Here is a 25,772-nt window from a genome sequence, read left to right as displayed (position 1 = left end):
TGAAATGCACGTGCACTAACCAGAGTGACGTCATGAAGGTTTTTTTTTTTTTTTTTTTTTTTTTTTGCTTGTTTGTTTTTAATGCATCAGTATTAGTCTTGTTTGGTTCCTGATTTCTTTCATATTTAGTTACTAATTTTTAACTTTTATATCTTTATATTGTGGGTTAATTTATAACTCTGTAAATAACTTTCTAAATATCTTTTCTGTTTTATTTGAACGTTGTTTTTGTATAATTCCTTTCAACCACTTACCACCTGAGCCTATTTTTCTCGAAATTGCGTATACCCTTAATAAAATTTGTATATCTCTGCAACCACAAACTTTGATGACATATTAGGGAGAACACTTGTGAGATTTGTAAAGGTGTGTAAACCATACTATATATGTTACTGGTGAAGAATAAATTAAGATGGCACCGCGACAATCCAAACCTCGCCATAAAAAACCCTTTCAAGATCAGCAACTCCTTGGAATGATGCATCAGGTATGCTACATCTGTACCAAATCACAATACAGTGTGTGGACATTATCTCTGCAAAGGCCTCCTCTCCTAAAGTAAAGCAGAACAAAATTAGAGATGTTTTAGTTCAGAAAATCTAAGCAAGGTTTTAAAAAAAAACTCGTTTTGGCACAGTTTGGCACCATTTGTGCCGTCTATATTTTCTCATGTGCAAAACTATATATTTTATTTTTATACCACTAATGGTGTTCAATAACACCTAACACCAATGTACAGCAAAATCTACAGACGATAACCTCAAATCTCTCCTGTTGTGCCCTAGATGCACACTGCGCAATTGTGCATAATGGTCAGTGTAACGTACCTGGCTGTATGTGTTTACACGCGCCTATAACTCCGCAGCCCATTGGTCGATTTGGGTGACCAAGACATCAATAAATTCATAGGAGCCAATATAATAAAGTTAGAGCCACGTGGATGAGATTGACAACATTCTCAGCCAATCAGAGCCAGCAAAAGGCCGTTTTTTTGGAGAAGGACAGGTTACTGTATTGGTGGATTTCAAAGCCTCTCACAAGGTCCCAATATCCTGTGGAGACAACCAAAAGGATATGTGTGTCGAACCATGTTCTCAAATACCCAAGTGTGGATTTACCGGTAAAATATAAATTTCACGGTGAAACAGCAAAGGTAAGATACATTTTTGTAAATAGCTTCTGACTAAGTGGTTTCTGCTGTTGTTGTTTCTTGGCGTCTATCTCTCTAATGCTTTAGTGAGCGAGGTATTTAACACACGGTTAGTTTCTGTGGAGTCTGCTTTTATTTGATGCGTGTATCTGGCGGTTGGATACAGTTTTGTGAGTGTGGAGCCAGAAATGTCGCGCATGGGTTGTCTTAGAGTCCCTATTTGAGATGTTGCATTTAATTTAGTTATGATTTGAGTTGTGTTTAGAGCATTTTCATTAGGTTTTGTGGTTTTTAGCCCAGGTTCTACTGTTTAATTTGATGTGCTATCACTATAATCTAACACATGGTTTGTTAAATTCTGTGATTGATGGGTAATGTTTACCTTCCTCCCAGATATTTGTTAGAGTAGTTGAGAAAAAGTAAAAATTACCTGTTCACATTTTTTATTACTTTTTTCTTTTATTTTTTGTAATTGTAAACACGTAATCTTACATTTAATTGTACACTAATGTTCTAATCACATAAACCTAATTCAATTTTGAGGTCATATTTATTTTATGACTGTGGGGATGCATTTGCTCAACACTGGCAGAGCTCTGTGATTGGATGGGAGATTTAGATGCTGTGAACCAATAGCATGATCAACTGTACAAAGAGATCTACTCCATTCCCCACTCAGCCTCACTACGGTAGCCCTCGCAGTGCTTAGTGGGGGCGAGGATATGCGCTCATTCGAAGGTGTCCAGAATTTAGACCTTTGTCGTTTTCATGCATTCGTGGATCCTTTTATCATGGATTATCCATCCTGGCAGCGAGTTAATGTTTGGATGGTTATATAAACAATACATCGATGGGGAATAAGATGTTCTAACGGATCGGGGATGACAAAGAGAATCAAATACCGAGACTGGAGATGGCGAGCGGTCTGGTGGAATTACTTCTTTCTCCTGTGGAGTACAATAGAAGGACAGACTCGTTACAGTATACCAGAGGAGCTAAAACAAGGATCTGTTGTAGGAAATCTTGCCAAAGATCTAGGTTTGTCGTTATCTGAGATATATGACCGTAAATTGCGTGTCGCATCTGAGGCTGGTAAGCAGTATTTCAGCGTGGATGCGGGGAAGGGTGAGCTGGTGGTGAATGACAGAATAGACAGAGAGGCTTTATGTGGAGAGAGCGCCAGCTGTGTGTTACCTCTGCAAGTGTTCATAGAAAATCCTTTACATCTTTATCGAATAGACGTGGAAATTAAAGATATCAATGACAATTCCCCCAGTTTTCTTAGCAAAGAAAAAAAACTGAAAATTGCGGAGTTGACTGCGGTGGGTGCGCGCTACCCACTGGAGACCGCACAGGACCTCGATGTGGGTAGTAATTCAGTAAAATCTTACAGTCTTAACAAAGACGAATCCTTTAGCTTGAAAATGAAAGATTTGGCTAATGGGAAAAAAGTGCCAGAACTTGTATTGGAAAAACCACTAGACAGAGAAAAACAAAAGGTCCATCAGTTACTATTGACAGCGGTAGATGGAGGCAGTCCTGTCAGAACTGGGACATTAAATATTATAGTTACAGTCTTAGACAACAATGACAATGTTCCCACTTTCAAAAAAGCTTTATATAAAATAACCGTGCCTGAGAACAGTCAAACTGGCCTAATGCTCATAAAAGTGGAGGCAACAGACTTAGACGAGGGTTTGAATGGAGAAATTGAATATTCGTTTGCTGATCATACACCTGAGATTTTGTCATCTATTTTTCAGATAAACTCAGCAACAGGAGAAATTTTTCTCACGAAGCAATTAGATTATGAAAATGATGCAACTCATGAAATAGACGTCACTGCAAGAGATAAAGGTATTCCTGAAATGGAGGGTCATTGTCGAGTACAAGTGGACGTTGTAGACATAAATGATAATGCTCCAGAAATTGTTCTAACTTCACGACCAAGCAAAATACCTGAAGACGCACCTAGTGGCACCGTTGTGGCTTTGCTCACTGCTCGAGACATGGACTCCGGTGATAATGGTAAAGTCACATTACAGCTTCCAAAAGGATCTCCTTTTAAATTAAAACCCTCTTTTTCTGATAACTACGCACTAATAATCGGGGGTGCGTTAGACCGAGAGAAAATCTCAGAGTATCATATCGACATAACAGCCACTGATTTAGGTTCTCCTCCTTTGTCAACTAAGACGACAATTGATGTTACTATTAGTGATGTAAATGACAATCCACCCGTATTTACTCAGCCAACGTATGCGGTTTATTCAAAGGAGAACGGAGTCCCAGGTTCTATACTGTACTCAGTATCAGCGTCTGATCTGGATTCTGGTGAAAACGCAAAGATCTCTTACTCTATACTGGACTCTAAAGTTCAGGACGTTTCTGTCTCATCTTATGTTTACATTAATTCGGATAACGGCAGCATCTACAGCATGCACTCGTTTGACTATGAGAAACTGAAGGTGTTTCAGATTCAGGTTCAGGCAAAGGACCAGGGCTCTCCGTCTCTCAGCAGCAACACCACCGTCCATGTTTTTATCCTGGACCAGAACGACAATGCTCCCGCTGTTATTTACCCCTCCTCCGCTGCCCTGGGCTCCCTCTCTCATCAGAGGATGCCCCGCTCCGCTAAAGCGGGTCACCTGGTTACTAAGGTGACAGCAGTGGACGCTGACTCGGGCCACAACGCCTGGATCTCCTACAGACTGGCGGAGGCCACAGACGCCTCTCTGTTCGCTGTCAATCTGTACACAGGGGAGGTGAGGACTAAACGCGCTGTGTCCGAGCAGGACGACTCCTCTCAGAGGCTGATTATAGAGATCAAGGACGACGGGGAACCGGTCCAATCCTCCACCGTCACAGTGTCCATCCTGCTGGAGGACGGTCTCCATGAACCCATCTTAGATCTCCGACACAAAGTGTCCGAGCCCAGCAAGAAAACTGGGAGAATCACCCTTTATTTGATTCTCTCTCTGGCCTCGGTGTCCGTGCTGTCTCTGGTGACTTTTCTCATCTTAGCGGTGAAATGCATCAGGAACAGCAGAAGCAGCTGCTGCGTGAGACGGAGCGACTGTGATGATTACAAGAACCCCAACAGAAACCTGCAGATTCAGCTCAACACTGATGGACCTATAAAGTACGTGGAGGTCCTGGGAGGAGACATGTTGTCTCAGAGTCAGTCCTTCAGGTCCTGCATGTCTCCGATGTCAGAGTACAGTGATTTGACTTTGATTAAACCCAGCAGCACCACAGACTTTAAAGAGGTGATCAGTGTTCTGGATGCTTCTTTACCCGACAGTACCTGGACCTTTGAGAGCCAGCAGGTGAGCAGTGAGTAATAAGTTAACAAAATTACTAAATAAATACTTATAAAAAAAATAATATGCTAACTTTAGTATCTCTGCAGGTAATTTTTCATTACACATAAAATGAAATTAAACATCTTTTATTAGGACTGTTTGGTGTTTTTATTTGAAAAGTAGTGAATTTAACTTCTGTTATATTACTTTAACCCTGATCATTTCTGCGCCCCTCTTTTATTTTTATCTTGTACTTATTTGTATTTATGGTTGATTGCGTTTTCAAACTGAGCACTTCAGCACTGTGGAGGTGGACAGCGACTTTCAACCAGCAGAGCCCCGGGACACGCGCTGAGATTGTGTGGGATGGCGTCATTTGAATGAATGAATGAATGAATGAAATTGATCTATTTTACCTTATTTCCTCTCTAATTGGTCTAAATAAAATTAAAAATAAATAACTGTGTTATGCACAGAAAATAAAACAAATGAGTATTTGTCCTGGGGAAAATATATCAACACTAGTTATTTTTTAACATTCACAGAAAATCTATTTTGTGATATAAATACAAAAATTGAACTTGGCTTAGTCACTGATTTTATATTTGTATAGCCTAACTGATGAGACAGTTTCATTGACAGTATTTGTATTGGTTGTTTTGTGACGATATTACAAAACGTTCATGTGCCTTTAACGGTGTTGCTCAGTTTCTCTCTCATTGGATGTCAGATAGAGATGCTGAGCACCAATCGCATGCAGAACTGTACAAAGAGATCTACTCCCTCCCCCAAGCAGCCCCGGCAACCACAATGCTCAGACTGTGCGAACAGTAATGGTTCATATTAGGGTACCAGGTTAAATCTTGATTTAATCTTTGATCGTGGATGCATAACTGGATATGTCGGTCTCTTGGAATATGGATTTTGGCTTCATGATCTCGGTTCTTGTGGAATGGAAATGATGTATTTCTTGGAATCAGGAATGACAAAGAGGAAAGGATACAGCAACTGGAGATGGCTGGCGCTGTGGTGGCATCATTTCTTTCTCTTGTGGACTACAATAAAGGGACAGACTCGTTACAGTATCCAGGAGGAGCTGAAACGGGGCACTGTTGTTGGAAACCTAGCCAAAGATCTGGGTTTAGGACTATCAGACATTTTTGACCGTAAACTGCGAGTCGCATCCGAGGCTGGTGAGCAGTATTTCAGCGTGGATGCGGGAAGAGGCGAGCTGGTGGTGAATGACAGGCTAGACAGAGAGGCTTTATGCGGACAAAGTGCCAGCTGCGTGTTACCTCTGCAAGTAGTCATTGAAGACCCGCTACAGTTACACCGGATTGAGGTTGAAATACGAGATATTAATGACAATTCTCCAAGTTTCCTTTCAAACGAATTATCTTTGAATATAGCCGAATTAGCAGCAGTTGGCACGCGATTTCCCTTGGAAAGCGCAGCGGACCCTGATGTTGGAAGCAATTCACTTAAGTCATATGTGCTCAGTAAAAACGAGTGTTGTTCCCTTAAAATAAAGGAAATTGAGGGTGGTAAGATTGTTCCTGAACTTGTATTAGAAAAACCTTTGGACAGAGAGAAGAGGTCGATTCACAAAATATTACTAACAGCGTTGGATGGAGGAAATCCTGTAAGATCTGGAACCACACAAATAACCATAAGCGTGCTTGACATTAATGATAATTTCCCAGTATTTGAGAAAAGCGTCTACAAAGTATCCCTGGGTGAAGAAAGTATCAAAGGAATTGTTATTATTAAACCTAAAGCAACAGATGCAGATGAAGGTGTAAATGGGGAAATTGAATTCTCATTCGGCTCTCGGACAGCAGCTTCTGTGCTTTCGGTCTTTGATATTAACTCGTTAACAGGTGAAATTACTCTGAAAGGAGAATTAGACTATGAAACGTCCAAGTCATATGACATCGATGTAACTGCGAAAGACAAAGGTAGTCCTCAAATGGAGGGTCATTGTCGTGTTCAGGTTGACATTACTGATTTTAATGACAACTCTCCGGAAATCATTTTCACTTCTCAGCCAAAACCTGTGCGGGAGGACGCGCCAAGTGGCACTGTGGTGGCTTTGATTAATGCACGAGACATTGACTCCGGTGATAATGGTAAAGTAACGTTACAACTCACCAAAGGCTCACCATTTAGTCTGAAACCGTCATTTTCTAATAACTACGCACTGGTAACCAGTGGTGTTTTAGACAGAGAGAGCTGCTCTAAATATAATATCGAGATAACGGCCATTGATTCTGGCTCCCCTCCCCTGTCAAGTAAGAAAACTATACCTGTAAGCATCACTGATGTGAATGACAACCCCCCTATATTTAGTCAGCTCTTCTATAATGTATATGTCAAAGAGAATAGAGTCCCAGGTTCTATACTGTACTCAGTATCAGCATCTGACTTGGATTCTGGTGAAAACGCAAAGATTTCTTACTCTATACTGGACTCTAAAGTTCAGGACGTTTCTGTCTCATCTTATGTTTACATTAACTCGGATAACGGCAGCATCTACAGCATGCACTCGTTTGACTATGAGAAACTGAAGGTGTTTCAGATTCAGGTTCAGGCAAAGGACCAGGGCTCTCCGTCTCTCAGCAGCAACATCACTGTCCATGTTTTTATCCTGGACCAGAACGACAATGCTCCCGCTGTTATTTACCCCTCCTCCGCTGCCCTGGGCTCCCTCTCTCATCAGAGGATGCCCCGCTCCGCTAAAGCGGGTCACCTGGTTACTAAGGTGACAGCAGTGGACGCTGACTCGGGCCACAACGCCTGGATCTCCTACAGACTGGCGGAGGCCACAGACGCCTCTCTGTTCGCTGTTAATCTGTACACAGGGGAGGTGAGGACTAAACGCGCTGTGTCCGAGCAGGACGACTCCTCTCAGAGGCTGATTATAGAGATCAAGGACGACGGGGAACCGGTCCAGTCCTCCACCGTCACAGTATCCATTCTGCTGGAGGACGGTCTCCATGAACCCATCTTAGATCTCCGACACAAAGTGTCCGAGCCCAGCAAGAAAACTGGGAGAATCACCCTTTATTTGATTCTCTCTCTGGCCTCGGTGTCCGTGCTGTCTCTGGTGACTTTTCTCATCTTAGCGGTGAAATGCATCAGGAACAGCAGAAGCAGCTGCTGCGTGAGACGGAGCGACTGTGATGATTACAAGAACCCCAACAGAAACCTGCAGATTCAGCTCAACACTGATGGACCTATAAAGTACGTGGAGGTCCTGGGAGGAGACATGTTGTCTCAGAGTCAGTCCTTCAGGTCCTGCATGTCTCCGATGTCAGAGTACAGTGATTTGACTTTGATTAAACCCAGCAGCACCACAGACTTTAAAGAGGTGATCAGTGTTCTGGATGCTTCTTTACCCGACAGCACCTGGACCTTTGAGAGCCAACAGGTGAGCAGGAAAGCCTGAAGGCTCTGTCTGAAATTGTGTTTCAAACTGGACTTACATAAAATACATTCACAAAATTAATTACACTGTTTTTTCAGCCTTTGCGATTTTTGCTTGACCATAAATAGACCGAGAACTACTATTGTTATCCACTGCGGCATCAACGTATGGCATTACTTTTGTTGTTTGTTTTTTTACTTGTTTACATTGTTGTTAATTTTCAAGCGATAATGACTTAAACAAGCTCAACTACCATACTAAATCATTTTGGAACTACTTTAGCATATGCTATATTCAAATAAATAATGATATACTAATAAAATAACATCATTTCAATTTATGCCTTTTAAATTATCAATCTTAAAATAAATTTTGCTTAGTGTTAAAATAAAGATACTACATTTGATGTATAATTTTGAATGGGATTAAGGATTAATTATATTTGTTTTTTGTTTTTTTGTTTGTTTTTTTTTTTTTTGTTTTTTTTTGCCTAGTCGTCTATGATTTTACTTTTTGTATACATAAATATGTTTTATCAAATTGCTTGATTCTACAAAGAGGCCTCTTTGATCTTTGGTCTTGATAAACTTTTTCTGTTAACTTGGCCTCAAGGAAAATGCAACTTGGAAATCACGCCCCCATGCGGATAAAACAAGCATTGCTTCTATTTGGTTTCTGTTTGACAAGCCACTGTTTGAAATACGAGAAACGTTCGTAGAGAGCACTGACTACAAACACTGGTTATTTTTCATATAAACAATAAGTTCTGTCTTCCCTTTGTCTGTCTTTTTTACCATGTCTTCCTAAAGTTTGTGTTGTGCCTGTAACATTTAAAACTTGATATCTGCTGGTTGAAACTGGTCAGAGGAAGAGCACTCACTAAAAAGTTTGTGTGTGTGGGTGAGTGAGAGAGAGAGAAGTGTGACTACACTGGTCCAGCCCATATTCCCAGTGAGAGGGAAGGCCTCTGTGCTTTCTCTCCGCCCATGAAGAGACTGAGCAGAGGACACAGAGCAGAGTTTTAGTGGAGTTAGAAAATACTTTGATTTTCGGTCTTGTGTTTCGTTTTGTATTTTAAGTTAGCCGTCATGGTCAAATCAAAGCTTCACATCACTTTACTTTTAGAATGGAAATGTTCTCATCGAGCCGCGTAGCCTCGTTTTAACACTATCATGGATACGTTACGGTAAAAGAAGAAGTAAGAAAATTTCCTGATCGGAGCGCAGCACAATGGACTCCAGACAGAGGAAGCGCTCTGGAGGAGGGAGGCTGTGGAGGATTTACGTCTATCTAGCCTGCGTATCTTCGGCATCTGCTCAGCTTAGCTATTCCGTATCGGAGGAACTAAGCCCTGGCTCTGTCGTTGGAAACATCGCTAAAGATTTGGGTCTTACTGCTCAAGGGATTGTCCAGAGAAGGTTGCGGGTGGTCTCGGACTCAGTGCAGTATTTCGAGGTCAAACAGACAACAGGCGATCTGGTAATTAAACAGAAAATTGACAGGGAGCAACTGTGCGAACTGAGTTCAACGTGTTCACTACATCTCCAAGTACTTTTAGAGGACCCATTAGACATTCACCGCATCGTGGTGGACATTCTGGATGTGAATGACAACGCACCGCAGTTCTCAACCAGAAACATTTCGTTGGAAGTATCAGAGGCGGCAGCGCCGGGCACACGGTTCCGTTTGGAAAGCGCACACGATCCAGACGTGGGCACGAACTCTTTACGCACTTACCATGTGGCAACAAATGACTTTTTCATTTTGAATGTGCAAACTAAAAGTGATGGAAGCAAGTTTCCAGAGCTAGTAGTGGATAAACCTTTGGACAGGGAGAAGCAGGCCTCGTTTCGCCTGTTGCTCACTGCTGTGGATGGAGGTCAGCCGGAGAAATCTGGCTCAACTCTCCTGCTCATTAAAATTCTGGATGTAAATGACAATGCACCGGTCTTTGACGAACCTGTAAAGAAAGTTAACCTATTAGAAAATGTTGCACGGGGCACTTTAGTAACGAAATTAAACGCTACAGATGCTGATTCGGGTAACAACGGTCAGATATCATTCCTGTTTAGTAAATACACACCGGAACGCGTTCTCCAGCTTTTCAGTGTGGATTCTAAAACTGGAGAGATCCGTGTGAAGGGCGATGTGGATTATGAGAAGGCCACTGCATATCACCTCACAGTACAGGCCAGAGATGGCGGCTCTCCCGCTATGGAGGGTTCCTGTAACGTCATAGTGGATATCATTGATGTGAATGACAATGCACCGGAGGTGACGCTTACGTCACTTACGAGCTCCATCAGAGAAGACTCAGCACCAGAGACCGTTGTAGCGCTCATAAGTGCACGTGACTTGGATTCTGGTGTGAATGGGGAGGTTAAATTAACTATCCCACCAGGTTTGCCATTCAAACTTAATTCAGCCTTTGGCATGCATTACAGTCTCACCACTGCTGCTAAACTGGACCATGAGACTGTCCCAGAGTATACAGTGGTCATCAAGGCTACTGATGCTGGCTCCCCTCCCCTTTCATCCCAAACCACTTTTGTGGTGAAACTTTCAGATGTAAATGATAATGCCCCCACCTTCTCTCAGCCTTCATATTCTGTGGACATCCCAGAGAACAACGCACCCAGCTCCCCCATTGCTATTGTTTCTGCCACTGACCCAGACCTTGGTGAAAATGCTCGCATCTCCTATTCCATCCTTCCCACCATGGTCCAGGGCTCATCTATATCTTCTTATGTCTACATTAACCCAGAAAGTGGCCACATCTACAGCATGCGTTCACTGGATCATGAGCAGCTTAATGCTTTTCGTTTTGAGGTACAAGCTCAGGATGCTGGGGTGCCCCCAAGGACAACAAACGTCACTGTGCATGTGTTTGTAGTGGATGTCAATGACAATGCACCAGTGATTGTACACCCCTCCTACCCTAAAGACAAGAGATTGCAACTCACTGTGCCCCCATCTGCCAGCGCAGGATACCTCATAAATAAACTGGTTGGGGTAGATGCAGACAGTGGGCACAATGCATGGTTGTTTTACTCAATCGCCCCTGGACCAAATGCTGGCATGTTCCGTATTGGGGCACACACTGGGGAGCTCCGCACAGCTCGCAAGTGGGCCGAGGAGGAAACTGGTTCAACGTATGACATAACCGTCATCATCCAGGATAATGGGGACCCACCAAAGTCCAGCTCTGTGAACATTACAGTAACTGTGGATGAGAAGGCCACAGCCAACGAAACTCCAGTAAACCGTCGCCAAAACCACTTCTACCACCACACTGGGATGTCGGATATCACTTTGTACCTTATCATCTCTCTAGCCTGTGTTTCAGCTGTGTCCTTCATCACATTCTTTGTTCTCATGGTGCGCTGTTTAAGGCACCGTGGCCCAGGGCTGGGGGGCTCTGAGTGCTGCTGCTTTGGCCACCACAGGTCCAGCCGCTACCATCAGAGACCTAGCAAAGACCTGCACCTGCAGCTCAACACTGATGGACCCATACGATATATGGAGGTTGTGGGTGGTCCCCAGGAGCCACACACACGCACATATAGACCCTGTTACTCCACCATATCTAGCAGAAGTGACTTTGTATTTATGAAGACACCCATGCTGAGTCACAACAACACACTCAACATGACACTCAGCAGGAAGCACCTTATGGACTCAGCCAATGAGGTGAGGGCTTAAGAGGGACGGGAAGTGTTGCACTGAACCGACATGGTGTTACAGTGGAAATTAATGTAAAGGTTTTTGAAATTCCAAGTTTTACTTTATCATTAAAGAAAATAGTTTAGGGCACTTTGTTTTGACCTGTGATATTATACTGTTTTATCAGAATCAATACTAATTTAGCTGGGGGATCTTCTTTCCACACAGTGAATGGTTTCTAAGAGCTTGTGGATCTACTAGACAGGTTTTTAGCAGAGTAAAGAAGGGCTTAATATTTTTACCCTTGGGGAGGAAATGTGGTTAGTATCACTGATGACAGAGTGTGCTTTCTTCTTGAGCTAGAAAGGTGCAGACACAGATCAGTGAAGAGGAAAGAAGCTAGTGGAAGGCAGTTAAACTGGCAAAGGAAAAGGACAGGAGGAAACATTAGCACTTGCAACAGATGGAGAGGAGGAGACATCCAGATGAAAATGGGTCCTACAGAGTTGGCTCAGTGGAAATGCAGGGAGACAGAGAGGAACAGGATGACAGAGGGAGGGATGAGGGGGGTGAAGGAGAGGAAAATGGTAAGAGGGGTAGAACGCCAAAGAATAAAGCAGTAGCTGAAAAACAGGAATTCATGGGGTCATTTGCCTGACCCCTGACTTCCTGTTGTCCTCAGAACTTTGGTGATTGGTTCCAGGTCTCACATATAGGAGGCTGTTCTTGTTGTATCACATAAGTGTAGTCATTTGTAACTGCTGTTCATAGATGCCAGTTTTTGTGATTTTACAGTGAGGTTTCAATGGGAGATAACCAGGTAATGATCACATGCATGAAACACAGGTGACCCATTTTGTAGTTAAGTGGATAGAATACTGGCAGGGATAGAGAATGGCTGACAGCACTCTCATCAAGGTGATTCCCTTTTGTGGAATTCGGTTGAGGGGGGAAACAGCAGTTTTGTCATTCTTAATCCATTTATCTTTATCACAATAACAAGGATAAATTCTAAAGATTTTGTGGTCAAGGGCTGTTAAACTGCTGCAGTATAATCTCAATAACGTTTACATTTCATTCTTTTTAACATGTATGCATTTCTCATTTTTCTATGACTTTGTGCTATATGAACTACATTGAGTTATGCTGTCCCTGAGGTCAGCAGGGTGCCATCTGTCTCTTTTTTAGTGACACGTGTGCAATGAGGACAGCAGTGGAAAAGAGATAGAGGGATAGATAACTGGAAAGGAAGGGCAGCTTTATTCGCATGTGTTACAGTGACAGATGGCCTAGACCACAATGACTTTAGAGCAGCAGCCATGACTACGGGTGTTTACGTGCTTGTGCGCATGAGATTGAGTACAAAGCATCAGGCACGAGAAACCCCACAGTAGTGTGAAATTTTAGCAGGACCCTGGGGCTTTAATTTCTTTCCCACTACTCCTCTTTGTGTCAACTATTCATCTGCAGTGTGCTGCTTTGGCACGCTATTTAACTGTGGTTGAACACGGAAAGTTTTAGGGGAAATGACTGTTTGGAGCATGTCATGAGTTTGACTCAGTACAAATGGTGTAATAACACTCACCTCTTCCATCTTTTCAATGAATCATTTGTTTCTGCATATGAATATTCCCATGATTATGCGTTAGGTTTCTAGCCATGCAGCTCATTGGATATTGCATGGGTTGGCATGTGCCCTAAGTGAGGCCAAGTGTTTAGTAATATGCTTTTTTTAATGGATGATAAAGGTGCACAAGTGAAAAATTGATTCTTGCAGCTTAGTAAAACTATCAACTGATGTTGTTAATTATTGCCAGCACATATGCTTTGGTGTATGAAGGCTAAATTCTGCAGGTGTGCCAAAAAGTGCAGTCAGCAAAAATCCTTCCCCAAAACACAATTGTCAAAATGTCGAAAGACTTGCATATGTGTTCGAAGTGTATGCATGTGTGGTATTTTTAACACTTGTCTCAGAAGAAGAAAAAGGGCTGGTGTTATGTTGATTGTACTTCATGCACCTGGACAAAAATTTTCCTGCAATAATGAACAAGTGTAACAAAAGTAAACCAAATGTGCTGGATGGCATACAGATGCACCCATGTGCAGATGAGTCCAGATTTCCCCCCTGATAAATCCAGCTGACCACACAGTAGTTCTTCAACTGACATATTATGGTGTAACACAGTCTGGTTGTAATTTACCTGAGGATGCCTTAGAGCTCTTTGATTTAAATGAAAGATGTGGTGGAAGCAGATTGATGGCTTTTAAAGCTTCCAGGTTAGTGTGAGTCTTTCTGTTGGATGAGAATTTGAGTCTACTCAGCTGTAATCCCATCATCTCACTGCTTTGGCAGCATCTACCTAACTAGTCTGTCTGACCTTTACTATTTCCATCAGATATAACATACACTTTGAAAACACATCTTGTGCGTTTTTAAATCTGAGTGAGCAACTCATGTTGCTTGGTTGATTTTTGTAAAGATCCACAATGGGAATTTTTAGATGTCTACTGGAATGATATTTAGCTGGAATGGCGGGCTTCTGTCTGTGGATCTGCCTCCATGCTGATCTTTTTCTTTACCTACATCTCACCTGCAATTTTTAATGTTGAGCAATCTCTGCTTTAAACGAGTTTAGGAGTTGAGATTCCCATCAATGGGTGTTTCATGTTGCAATGATAACTCATCACGTGTGTCCCTGCAGTTTATTATGAGGACACAGCCATCCTGACTTTATCTGGAAGCTGAGGGACCATCATTGTAAACTGACTCCTTTAAAAGTAACACTGAAATTGAATCCTCTGACATCTAATTTCACTCAGTACTACATACACTACGAGGCTGTTCTGTCATCGTTTTATTGAATGACCACTGATTCCATATAAAGTTCCATCATTTCATAATTCTTCCTGAATTTCACTGGTCTTTAATTTCAAGTTTCAAGATGGGGTGTCTTTCTGTTCACTGCTGCACTTATGTCCTATTTCCTGTATTCTAAAAGATCCTCCAGTCACAATAATCAACAGCTCGTCTGCTCCTTTTGTATAGAAACTTTTGCTGGAATCTGTCATTTTTCTCGCCTGCTCTCTTGTTTCTCTCCATCATTCCCTCGGGTAGGACAGCTCTTTTAATAATGCAGCACATCATGCTGCTGGCCTCTCTCTCTGGGGAGCTCTTGTGTCGATTAGGCAGCAGAATCTGGAGCCAAGCCAGGGTTTTATTCACCGCATCACTGCACAACAAGAGAGCCTGAGAGAGAGAAAGTAAGAGCTGGAGAGATGGAAAAGACATGGTGACATGGCCAGTGAGGTAGAGATGGACAGGAGTGCATTGAGCTTGAAGACATTAATGGAGAGTAGCAGCAACAGACAGAGAAGAGAAATGCTTTTTTATCACTGCTTAATGACTGGTGCAGCTTTTTCTTCAGCAAGTTTTTGTTTCAGAATTACAAGCATGTCTATTTTGTAAAGACTTTCTGTGCCCTCTGTCCTGTATAAATTAAAACAAATTTCTAGTAAAATCAGAAAAACCTATCAGTAAGTCCCTCAAACAGTGATAAAGCTCTGCCTTATTAATATTTTATTATTAACTTATGATTTGCTTTCTAAACTGTTCTTTATGTGTACTGTCATCAGCATTGTATTCATTTTCTGGTTGCATTGTCCTGTTATTCAGCCCAATGCTCATTTAACTATTTATCCTGTTCTGTTTCTCAAACTGTCTGCTTTTTGTTGTCAGTGTTCAATCCAGTTTTTATATGCAGTGCCCCAGTTTGTATTTGTGTGTGTGTGTGTGTATGAGTGTGCAACATTTGATGCCCCAGAGCATTTAGAACAACATGGATGCCCAAAAAGACATATATACCCACTTTGTCAGTGAAAAACTAAGAGGTTTATCACAAAATCACACAAAACATGCAGATGTCTTGGCTAGGCACAAATATCACAAAGCACCTCGCTGTTGCTGCAATGAAATAGTCATTTCATCTTGCATCTTCTGTTTTCTTCACAGCAAAAACCTCCCAACAATGACTGGCGCTTTACACAAGGACAGAGGCCTGGACCTAGTGGGTGAGTCAACAGAGACACACTTGCACACACTGATAAAATACCCAGTAAAATCAGCACTGCGTTGTTGCTCATTGTAAAGACAAAGAGTGAGGAAACAAGAAATAAAAGGGGTCGCTGTAACCATAACAACCAGCTACCTGCATGCATGATTGTATTATACAAATGAGCTCAAAGTCTTAATCTGACTTTGAATTACACTCCCTTGTTTGATGGTGCTCACTTTTCCTTGAGTGATGCTGCTCTGTGCATTCAGATTCCTGAACGAGCATCTCTGCCTGTTACCAGGCTGCTTTTAAAATGGCTGCCGCAGCTTCCACTCCCCTCCCCCTCCTCTGCGCTTCCTGAGCCTGTGCACCATCACTCAGTACTGCTGATGAGGAACGGTGACCAAAGCAGGAGGGGGGATGGGAGAATGTGTTTATCCATCTTGTTCTCACTTCATTTTACTTCATGAGATTGAAGACATGCATTTTAAAAGCAGAAGATGAGAGCTTTTTTTTTTTTTTTTTTTTTATTCAGTTGTGTAGTTTGAGAAGGATGTGTGTTGCTTTTTTGCCAATGTTGTGTGGGCTAAAATGGATTGTGTGCAGTAGGAGTTTTCCAAACAGTGATTGCACATAATATTCTGTGTGTCAAGGCCTCTCCCTGAAGAATACCAGCTGGGGAAAAGAGCTGTGTCATTAGGAAAGTGTTAGACATACTAAATAAACCACTAGTTTTATTAGAACTCTGGGATTGAGGGATACATTGGACATAATCCATCTTAAAATATCCTTTATAAAAAGAAATAAAATGTGTTGATATATATGATAGAATCAACATAGATCTACAGTAGATCACAGAATCTCAGTTCTTTGTGTTTAAACAAGCCCCAATCATCAGTCAAATACACAATGCTTCTTTCAGGCTGTATAACATGTTGTGTTTTTAGTCCCCACATGCCATACGGTACACACATACGATGGACGCCGAAGAGTGGGACAAGGTACCAATTTAGACTTAGACATTGTATGGTCACTTTCTGTCCTTAGCAGCTGATCAGGGTCTGGTTTTGTAAATTTTATACTTAGTGGAAAGGGAAATTCATCCACTGATAAGGGCAGAGAGTGACTGAAATCCTTTAGCTAGTTCATTGCAGTTGAGTGCTGTGCTGTGTGTAGATATACCTAACCCATAGCTTCTGTTAGTCTCCCTAAAAGTTTGATGGGGTTTGTTGTTGATCGTTGTGTTTAGGCCACAATGCCTGCTGTGGCGTAGAGAGGACTGTGATGCGTTTGTGTGCAGTGTTTTATAGATATGCTCTGCCTTGTATATGTGTGCTATACATATAGTCATTATAGTCTGAGAGCTCCTTAATCCACTTCTGCGAGACTCGCTTAATCACTCAGTGTTGCCTTTGATTTGTGTCTGTGATGGTTGTAGCTCAACATCACCACATGTGGCTTTTTCGTGTGATTTATGAACCGGAGGACAATGAAAACATCTGTCCATGGATTAATTTTTGAAGAATGCCCAAAAGTTCCCCAGTGAAGTTAAACTGTTGAGGTCAACTTTTAGATGGGAATGACATCGGCATCATGTGACTGAAGGAATGGGCCTAAATTAAGTTTGAAATTAATGTCATAAAGATTCTCTGAAAATATCAAAAAGAGGAGCCATTCTTATAGATAAAACGTGTTTTCCAAGGTTGCAGGGGAAATAAAGGAAAGCTAGTCCTGTCTGGACAACCAAAGACATCCCTGTGGTCAGCAGAGTCCAATCTTGCCCACAGGAAGTGATAATCTTGACCAGAGGAAACATTACAGAAGACCACAGGATGTGATAAGCACAAAGATGCGCCAATTTAACCTAAATGAAGCGTTCCCTCTTATCTTAAGTTGTATAAAAAGGCACAAAATGGCTGTCCTGGCTGTGTTTTTCCTCAGCCTGTTTCTCATTGGCTGCCTGGCAAAAGACCCACATGTCTCTCTTCCTCAGTTTCTCCCTGGCACTCAGCTGAGAACCACTTCTGAGTTTTGGCAATACAATCTGGCAACCTGCTCTGCAGCAGGGCCTCGTTTTTGTCTTAGAATTCCTTTTTCACTTTGTCTCGTCTTGTCCTTTACTTTCTCTTTATTCCCCAAAGCAGACCAATTTGTTTGTGGTTCTTTTAGTTGGTTTTAGAGTAGAAAAGAGAGTTCCTGTTTACATCCCATGCATTTAACTCACTATCTACCATGCAAAAGTATTAGGCACTGAAGGTAATATGACGATTCTGCCAGAAGTAATACGATAATATCTTTTTTTCCCCCCCGGCTTACTTCAATGCTATTTAAATCAGCAACAGTTCTTCTCAGAGCTTGCATGAGACAGCTCACTACAGTTCTTTGGATTTAAGCTGTTTCAGTGCCTTTTGTCTCTTTATTTATCTACAAATGAAATCCATGTTGAGGCCTTGTTTTAGGCCATACCATCTGTTTTTTCTTATTTTTAAACCTGGTGGTATTAGGGCAATGTTGGTCTACAGAGTTATTCAAAGAATGATGAATCTGCTGTAAATTTCAAAAGAAGTGCGAAAATTTCATATGTCAACTCTTTTCACAGTGCAGTATGTCCACATTTATTTGCCCAAAGAGCCAAATTCCTGGTGTGCTGCACACACTGACCTACAGCCTAGAAGGTTGACTGTATTTTTTCTGCTCTGTGCAGCTGAAGAAGTACCCATTTTTGGAGTTTTTAATGGAATTTCTTACTTGTGCATCACTTCTGGTGTAGTCAATTACATTATTACTTTATCTGTTGACATGTTGTACTAGTTTCACACAGACAACATACGACTCAACTGTGTAAAAGTCCAATGATGGACATGTATTTGCACTTTGGCAACAGAAGGAAAGGCAGGATTAAAGCATTGTGACCCAGTTGTCAGTTGTAGAGATTATGTTGGTGTGGCACACGTGTGGGCGTAAGTTGGTGAGCAGTCTAGATCATGTCTGCTTTCTCCTTTGTTAGCCCTACATGCAAATGGCAGATTGTAAATACAGCAGGCTTTGGAGGTGAAGTTTGCCCAGATGGAAATGTTCAGCACTCGCTGAGTGCTTCCTTTGTGACTGTGCAGACAGCTATTTCCTCTAAAGGTGGAATCATTAAATATTTAATCAGATTTACTAGACGGCTCAACGCACTCGTTAATACCAGCGAGTGTGTGAATATTGTACAATGAATATACCAATGCACCTGCTGCTGCATACAGATGTGTTTGTTCATGCTTTAATGCGAGCATGCATTTGTTTGAGCCGCGTCCTGTTTTGTAAATCTTCCTTGTTATTCTTTCTGAGTCCACCATCAGCTGCTTTGCTTTTTACATCATAAACCACCAACTGTCAATCCAGTGAGCTAAAAGAAAACACACACACACACAGTGTAGAGGATGAACCCACCAACTTACTTACAGTTGTTCTTTCTTTATTTTCATCACAGGGCAACTGGAGGACCTGAAGTTGCCATGGGAACTGGCCCCTGGCCTCAGCCCCCTACTGAAGCTGAGCAGCTCCAGGCTCTGATGGCTGCAGCTAACGGTGAGTCCTAAACCTTACCACCTATTGGCTCCTTCCATCAGCTCATCTTCTCTTTTTCTAAAAAGGTTTATTTCTGTCTGTGTGCTCATGGGTGTGTGGGAGGAGGTGGTTTGTGTAGCTTCCTGTTTGATCAAGGGCAGCTTGCTCATTGATAAAGCTCCACATAGATGTTTACATGCAATGGATGTGATCTTGTAAGTACACACAGTCAAGACAGTGGACACAAGCTGATTTATTGCATTTAAAAACACAAGAGATGTTTGTTTCCACTGTACACACTGTCATATGCTCAGTGTTTTATCATAAGCAGAGCTGCAGGAACACTATGAACTTACGAGTCGGATATTCCACAACACACATTCAATACCCTGGTGCTAAACTAAAAAATCTGGCAAGTAAATGGGGGACACACAGACATAGTGAGTCATAATCAGGTTGTAAACGTGGAAGGCTTTGTGATCAAATGGAAAAAGACCCCTAATGTTGGCTAATAACAGACAAAGCAAGACCAAACAGAAAATAAGGAGAGACGAACTCAGTGAGGTTATTTGCCAAACAGACTCAAGTCATTATTTCCAGTGGTATTTCAACACATCATATCTCCTTCTTGGACTCCACTCTGGATGTTGCGAGGAATTTTTCCACTGGAAGGAGAAATGAGACTGTGTGCAGGGCATGATGGTAGCCTGTATGTCAGAGGAAAGAACAAACAGTGACTGTGATAAACACTGAAGGTCATCCCCATTCGATACTCAACGTCACTATAGATAGACAGAATGCATGAATTAGGTAAAAGAAATAAGCATTCAGTATCTCTTTTGCCTTTTGTAAGCCAGCCCAGTTTGTATGTTTTTTTTCATGTGGATGTGTGTGTTTATATAGGCTGACAGAAGCTACAGGAATGGGGGAGGGACAGCTTGTGTCTCTAGCTCTGCAATGCAGGGGCTGTGGGAGAATTATGAGCTGAGCAGCTATGTCATGAACACACAGACGCATGCTTGATACAGACCCAGAAAAACATTTGAGCACATTTTGGAAATAGTTTTTTGCCTGTTTTTAGATTTAAAAAAAAAAAAAAAGAAAAGAAAAAACACCCCTGCACATATATGTAGTTTCATCTCTTCTGCCACTTTTGTTCATATTTTTTCAACTTATTCCCTCCTCAGTTTTTTAGCTCAGCACACTGACTCTCATAATCACACTGATTGTCACTCCTATTAAACACCTCAAATTAAATCTTATAAAAGCCTTCAAAAAAGGTTGAATCTCCTTTTTTGACCTGTTTCACTGCTTCTATGTAACACTGTCACACTAAATCTTTCCAGCATTTGCCTAACACATTTCACCCCAACTCCTTCCCCCCTATCCTCCCCTCCTTCCTCACCCCTCATTCCCCCACTCTGCCTCTCTTCTCCCCAGAAGTGAGTGAGGCTACGGCCACCCTTGGGCCCGGCACCATGGGTCTGAGCACCCGCTACAGCCCCCAGTTCACCCTGCAGCACGTGCCCGACTACCGCCAGAACGTCTACATCCCCGGCAGCACGGCCACCCTCACCTCCAACCCCCAGCAGCAGCAGGCCACGGCTCAGCAGGCCACCCAGCAGGCGCTGCCCCCGCCCCAGGCCTCGGCCCAGCCCGAGCCCCCTAAGGCCGCCCAGACCCCAGCCTCCAAGAAGAAGTCTACCAAGAAGGAGAAGAAGTAGATCTGGATGGAGAGAGGTGAAGGGATGATGAAGCCGGTCTGATGTGATGAGAAGTTCAACCCCCCACACCCCACCATTAGGTATCTCTCTGCTCTGCTGTCACTGATGATGGTCAAAATTTGACAGCATGTCACTTTTGTTCACATGGACATTGTTGGTGGTTCTTAATGAGTCTTCGAAGAATGAATATGGTGAAGGATGTTAAGTGTTACCAACTTGTGGTGTGCTAAAGGTTTAATATTGTTCATGTAATTTTTCTGGTTAGATATTTTTGGCAGGGAATGGGGGGTTGGTATCTTATTCCTTTTTTCCTTTTAAAAAAAAATCAAATAAACTTGGACAAAGAGATTCAGTATAAGGAACCTTGCAGGGATGACAAGGCTTTAGGCAGTGATGTATTCAGAGATGAAATGTTAATGTCTTTCTTGTTGGATTTATTGTGCACTTTCCCAGAGGTGGGAAGTCCGCTATTGTAAAGTACACTAGCCGCCATCCATTAGAGTCCACTATAGGATCACCCTTGCGGGGTCATAAAACACAAAGCTGTTCGACAGGTATTACAAACTTTTCTGCATGCTCATTAAGGTTCAAACCACATATACTAGTTTAGAGTTGCAAACTATGCATTGCAAAAGCAAAAAGGAGGACGTCCTGAATCCACTTTCCTCCCTCCAATTGCCGGTCAACACAATGCATATGTAGCATTTACTTGACGCAAAATGATAATTACATTTGTAATAATAGTTTTGAAAAAACTTCAAAAATAAGAATTTAATCCTCTTGATATTTTATGACCTGAGCATGCACCCAGAGGATGGGCTGGCAGAGGGTGCAGGTGGCATGGCAATGTGTTACAAGCTGCGCTGTCCATGCAGGTGGTCTGGCAGCAGGGACAGGCTTCTTGTATAACACCTCCAGATGGGCACAGATATGTCCCGCTACCCTGCACCCACTGCACTCCCCTCCTCTCACCCAACTTGTGTCCTTTCCTTGCCCACTACCCCAAAACAAGAGCCAAACTAAGAGAAATGCACTGTTTGTATTCTGAAGATAAGATGATGGGGGTTGTAATCACTTCAGTCTGTAGGGAAACATGTAGATGTGGTAAACTTAAGTGCTTAGGAGTTTCTAGACACTTTGTAAGCCTATAGGGCATCAATGAAGCTTTTCCCTTCACTTTCCTGAGGTGCTGAAGAAACTTGTTGATGTGACACAATAACTTTTTTGGGAGATAATGATTCAATAGCATAGTGGAGTTGTTTCTTTAAGATATGAAGTCTTTACATTGCCGTCCTTCTGTCTGTCAGGCCCCTGGCCAGATAAAACTGCATGAAAAAAAAGGCAGCTTGCAGGCTGGGTTCAAGGGAGTGGAAGGAGGTGCGGTGAGAGGTGAATGGACCGAGGTGGCACCATTGTATCAACCAGGGGGTGGGAAACAACCTCGGCTTGACTTGCTGAATGTACAGAGGACCCAGAGTTGACCTGCCCTCTAAAATTTCTATAATGCACTGACCCACATAGAGGTCAACAATGCCAAGCACAGTCGTCCCTGTTGGTGAGGAGAAGCTGCTCGCAAGCCGTTTGAAATATCTCCTCCACTCAAATCAATGGGAAACCTCATCCTTTCCACTTCACACCTCCCTGCGTCCACTCCCCTGTTCCACGAGGCTCTTCCCCGCTGTAAATAAACACGAGTCCTGTCGATGGTATGAGCCAGGTGTTTGTATAACAGGGACCACATCCACCATTCTGAAAATGAAAGTCCCTCTCAACAAGGCGTGGCTTACTACTGGAATGTGTTGCATTTTGTTTTTCAAGAAAAGTAACAAAACCACAGTTTGGGGGAAAAAAAAAAAAAGATCAGCAGTGAATAAAGATTTGACATGTTCTTCAACAGTTTGTGTTGCAATGTAGTAACTAAGCACCATGGAAGCCAACTAACTCTTCAATGTAAATAAATTAATTAAAGATAACTTTAGATAAGTAAACAAAAGTGACACACGTAGACTAGTTAACTTGTGATATGTGTTGCGCATATTTTTGTGTTTATTTTCTCTTATATCTTTTATCACCCTGTAAAAAAAAAAAACAAGACAAAAAAAATGGAAATGTTTCTATCCTTCTGTAACCTCTTAATGTTCTTTTGCGGTGATTTTATCTTGTGCATTTGTGAAAGAATGCCTCTCATTCTCTTTCTCTGTCCATATGAACAAATGATTATAAATATTATATATGTGTAAGTCCGTCCGCTGCTGAATTAATACTACTCTATCCTGCTGTATTATCTTTCTTATCAAATGCTTAGCCCCCTCCCCCACGCTACACTCCCCGTGTTACTCTTATTTTTATGCTAATATTTATATTGCTGTTTTATTTTCTCTTAAACACTGACATTTCAAATAAAAAGAAATCATTAAAAATACTTACATGTGCTGTGTTTTTAATGCTAACATCTTTACACAGGCTGAGTTTGAGTTTGTTATCTGCAGATAATCTGACTGATAAATAAAACCTACCTGTGAAGAGTAACAGGTCTAAGACGCCGCGTGCTCTGCATTAAAATTTTAGTGACTGCAGCTTTCTTAATGTATCCCACAGAGCTTTCATTAATCATTTCTCCATTTCATGTCTTTGTCTACATGTGTCTAAGAGGGATTAATAATGCAGATTAAAAAGCAAAAAAAAAAAAAAGCATCCAGTAGAAACTTAACATACACTGAGCAGACTTTAACTGCTGCTCCATTATTGCATTATATTGTGGGAGTTATTGTCTTGCCTCTGATTTATTCTGGACTATTATTTGTCCAGATTTTATTTGTTACTAGCTGTATAACATGTGCAATCTATCATATTAGCCAAGAAAATCACAAGAATATTATAGGAAAAGCCTGCTGTGCTATTTATTTTATCATCATAATTTGGTTTCAGGCCTTTTTCTGTATTAAAATGTTGTTTTTTAATACAGTATTAATTCCAACAAAGTAAAACATCTAACCTCACCATCTCCTTCTTGGGCTGTTCATACCAGAGCCACATGTTCTTAATCTTCCCTTCCCTTTCACAAACCCTGAGGCCACCGTAAAGATGATGTGAGCCTGTTCAGGCTTTCTGTGCCTTTTTTACACAATAACATACATCCCTATAAATAGCCTACTGAACGTCACTGAGGAAAACAAAAGAAGCAGGCTTTGGCTCTGTGTTGCAGATGTTGGGGGATGGAAGAAGGGATATGGGGGCTGGAAGAAAGGAGATGATGTACATGTTTATAAATTAGGCAAGATGTGCTGTCAACCACCAGCTAATGTCATTTTTTATCCTATGTAATCTAACAGCTAGAATATGAGACTTTTAGTGTCTATTTAAATAATGAAGAACAAAAATATCATCTTTACATGTTTTTTCTCTCAGGGACCTCTTTTCCAGCTTCAGCATAAATATATATATATATATATATATATATATATATATATATATGTTTGACCCAGTTGCTTACACAGCAGTTTTAAACATCAATCACTGCAGACTCACAAACCCAAAATGGCTGACTCTCTTACCATTTCCTCTGTGTGTTCATTGGTTGTCATGACAACTGTCAGTCCCAGCTCTGGAGGCTTTTTCTCTATTCTACACATCTTCATTACGGATCTGTGAAGTGGCCATTATTGGAAGCTGCTCACTGCTTGGCAGAGCTGAGTGACCTGCAGTAAGGCAAACATATTCAGTCATTAGTCAAACCTGGCAATGCACACAGACATATGAAGGAAACATGGCAGAGCTAAGCAGAGATTATCCCATACAGAAACAAACGGATGAGTCATAAGTAAGTGCTGTGGGTTTGTCACAGTTTAGAGATCTACAATAAATGCATCCATCTGAGAGCTGATCTAACTCTGTAAACAATTAAAGGAAAATACAGAGTTACTCATATAGGAATGCAATGCCCCTACTAAAATCGCTTAAGTTACTTGTTCGGCTAATCTTTGTCTTCTTGTGACTCACAGAGTTACAGTGTGTCCCCATGTGTCATCCATGTCCCCAAGAGGAGACTAATAAGAATGGGGAAATTGTTCCTGTATTGCCCCCTTTATGCTCCGCCACCCTATCTCGCTCAATTAAGCACATTCTTGCTGATTATACACACACACACACACACACACATTCAAACACAGTAGGAAAAAAAAACCTCAAACTAGTGATGTATAGCAGGGTTGGCCAAAGAAAGGACTGCAGCAGACTGGAAGCTGACAATGAACCGCCTGTGTTCCGTAACAACATTAGTCAGACAGCCTGGATACAAAATAGAATAGCAGGCATCATTAGTTCCTGAATGTGATGTGTACATGCAAACGGGCATGTGGTACACCACAGACACACTTATAGCCTGTGGAGTCACAAGAAGTCAGACACAACCACAAAGAGCGTAGGAGCAAATTTCCTGAAAAATCTTGTAGCTAATCAAATTTATTGTAATTTCCCTCAATCCTTATCACAGTGAGCAACAACAAGAGCTTCCTCTAGTCTAAGTGGCAGCAAGGACCTCATTTCAGACCAGGGAGGATCTGATCAATAGAAGGACAGGAGAAGAGCAGGATGTGACGTTATCGGGTGCTTGCGGCAGGATGGGAAGTAAAATTCCAGCTTATTTCATCGGGTGTTTTTGAAGCTTCAGTTGTGAAGTGACAGGAAAGAGTCTCCCACCCCCTGTTCACTGGCTTCCTCTCCTGTTCCCTCCCCATCCTCCCCCTCATCCTGCAGCTGTCTCTGGGTCACCACATGTTGGAGGACAGAGGCCTGCTCTGTGGACACAAGGCAGGACAAGGCCAGCTAATTCTGGACTTTAGCAGCAAATCACCGTGGGATGAATCATACACAGCGCTGGACAAACAGTAAAATGGTGCC

General features: G+C 42.0%; 2 protein-coding genes across 51 annotated transcripts in view; both read left to right on the top strand.

The window, feature by feature from the left end:
• LOC121642654 (protocadherin gamma-C5-like) overlaps positions 1 to 23,295 on the top strand; it is a 324,465-nt gene extending 301,170 nt beyond the window's left edge. For 34 of the 50 annotated variants that reach the window (XM_041989459.1, XM_041989449.1, XM_041989458.1 and 31 more), the window contains 4 exons: positions 15,555 to 15,613; positions 16,545 to 16,598; positions 19,073 to 19,170; positions 20,590 to 23,295. In XM_041989459.1, coding sequence (XP_041845393.1) covers positions 15,555 to 15,613; positions 16,545 to 16,598; positions 19,073 to 19,170; positions 20,590 to 20,873 — 495 coding nt within the window. In that variant the 3' untranslated portion in view covers positions 20,874 to 23,295. Of the gene's footprint in view, positions 1 to 3,688; positions 4,480 to 5,278; positions 7,886 to 8,855; positions 11,573 to 15,554; positions 15,614 to 16,544; positions 16,599 to 19,072; positions 19,171 to 20,589 lie in introns of those variants that run through there. The other 16 variants (XM_041989467.1, XM_041989470.1, XM_041989462.1 and 13 more) reach the window with 10 other exon arrangements.
• On the top strand, positions 2,032 to 3,603 carry LOC121643456 (protocadherin gamma-C5-like; the record flags this gene model as incomplete). Its single annotated transcript, XM_041990899.1, has 1 exon — positions 2,032 to 3,603. A coding segment is annotated over exon 1 (1,572 nt), but the record flags the coding sequence as incomplete, so codon positions are not given.
• Positions 23,296 to 25,772: the final 2,477 nt, after the last annotated feature.

This window comes from Melanotaenia boesemani, chromosome 7 (assembly GCF_017639745.1).
Source record: "Melanotaenia boesemani isolate fMelBoe1 chromosome 7, fMelBoe1.pri, whole genome shotgun sequence".
NCBI lineage: Eukaryota > Metazoa > Chordata > Actinopteri > Atheriniformes > Melanotaeniidae > Melanotaenia > Melanotaenia boesemani.
The sequence above is the reverse complement of the archived record's forward strand: the minus strand, read 5'-3'. Positions and strand labels throughout refer to the sequence as shown.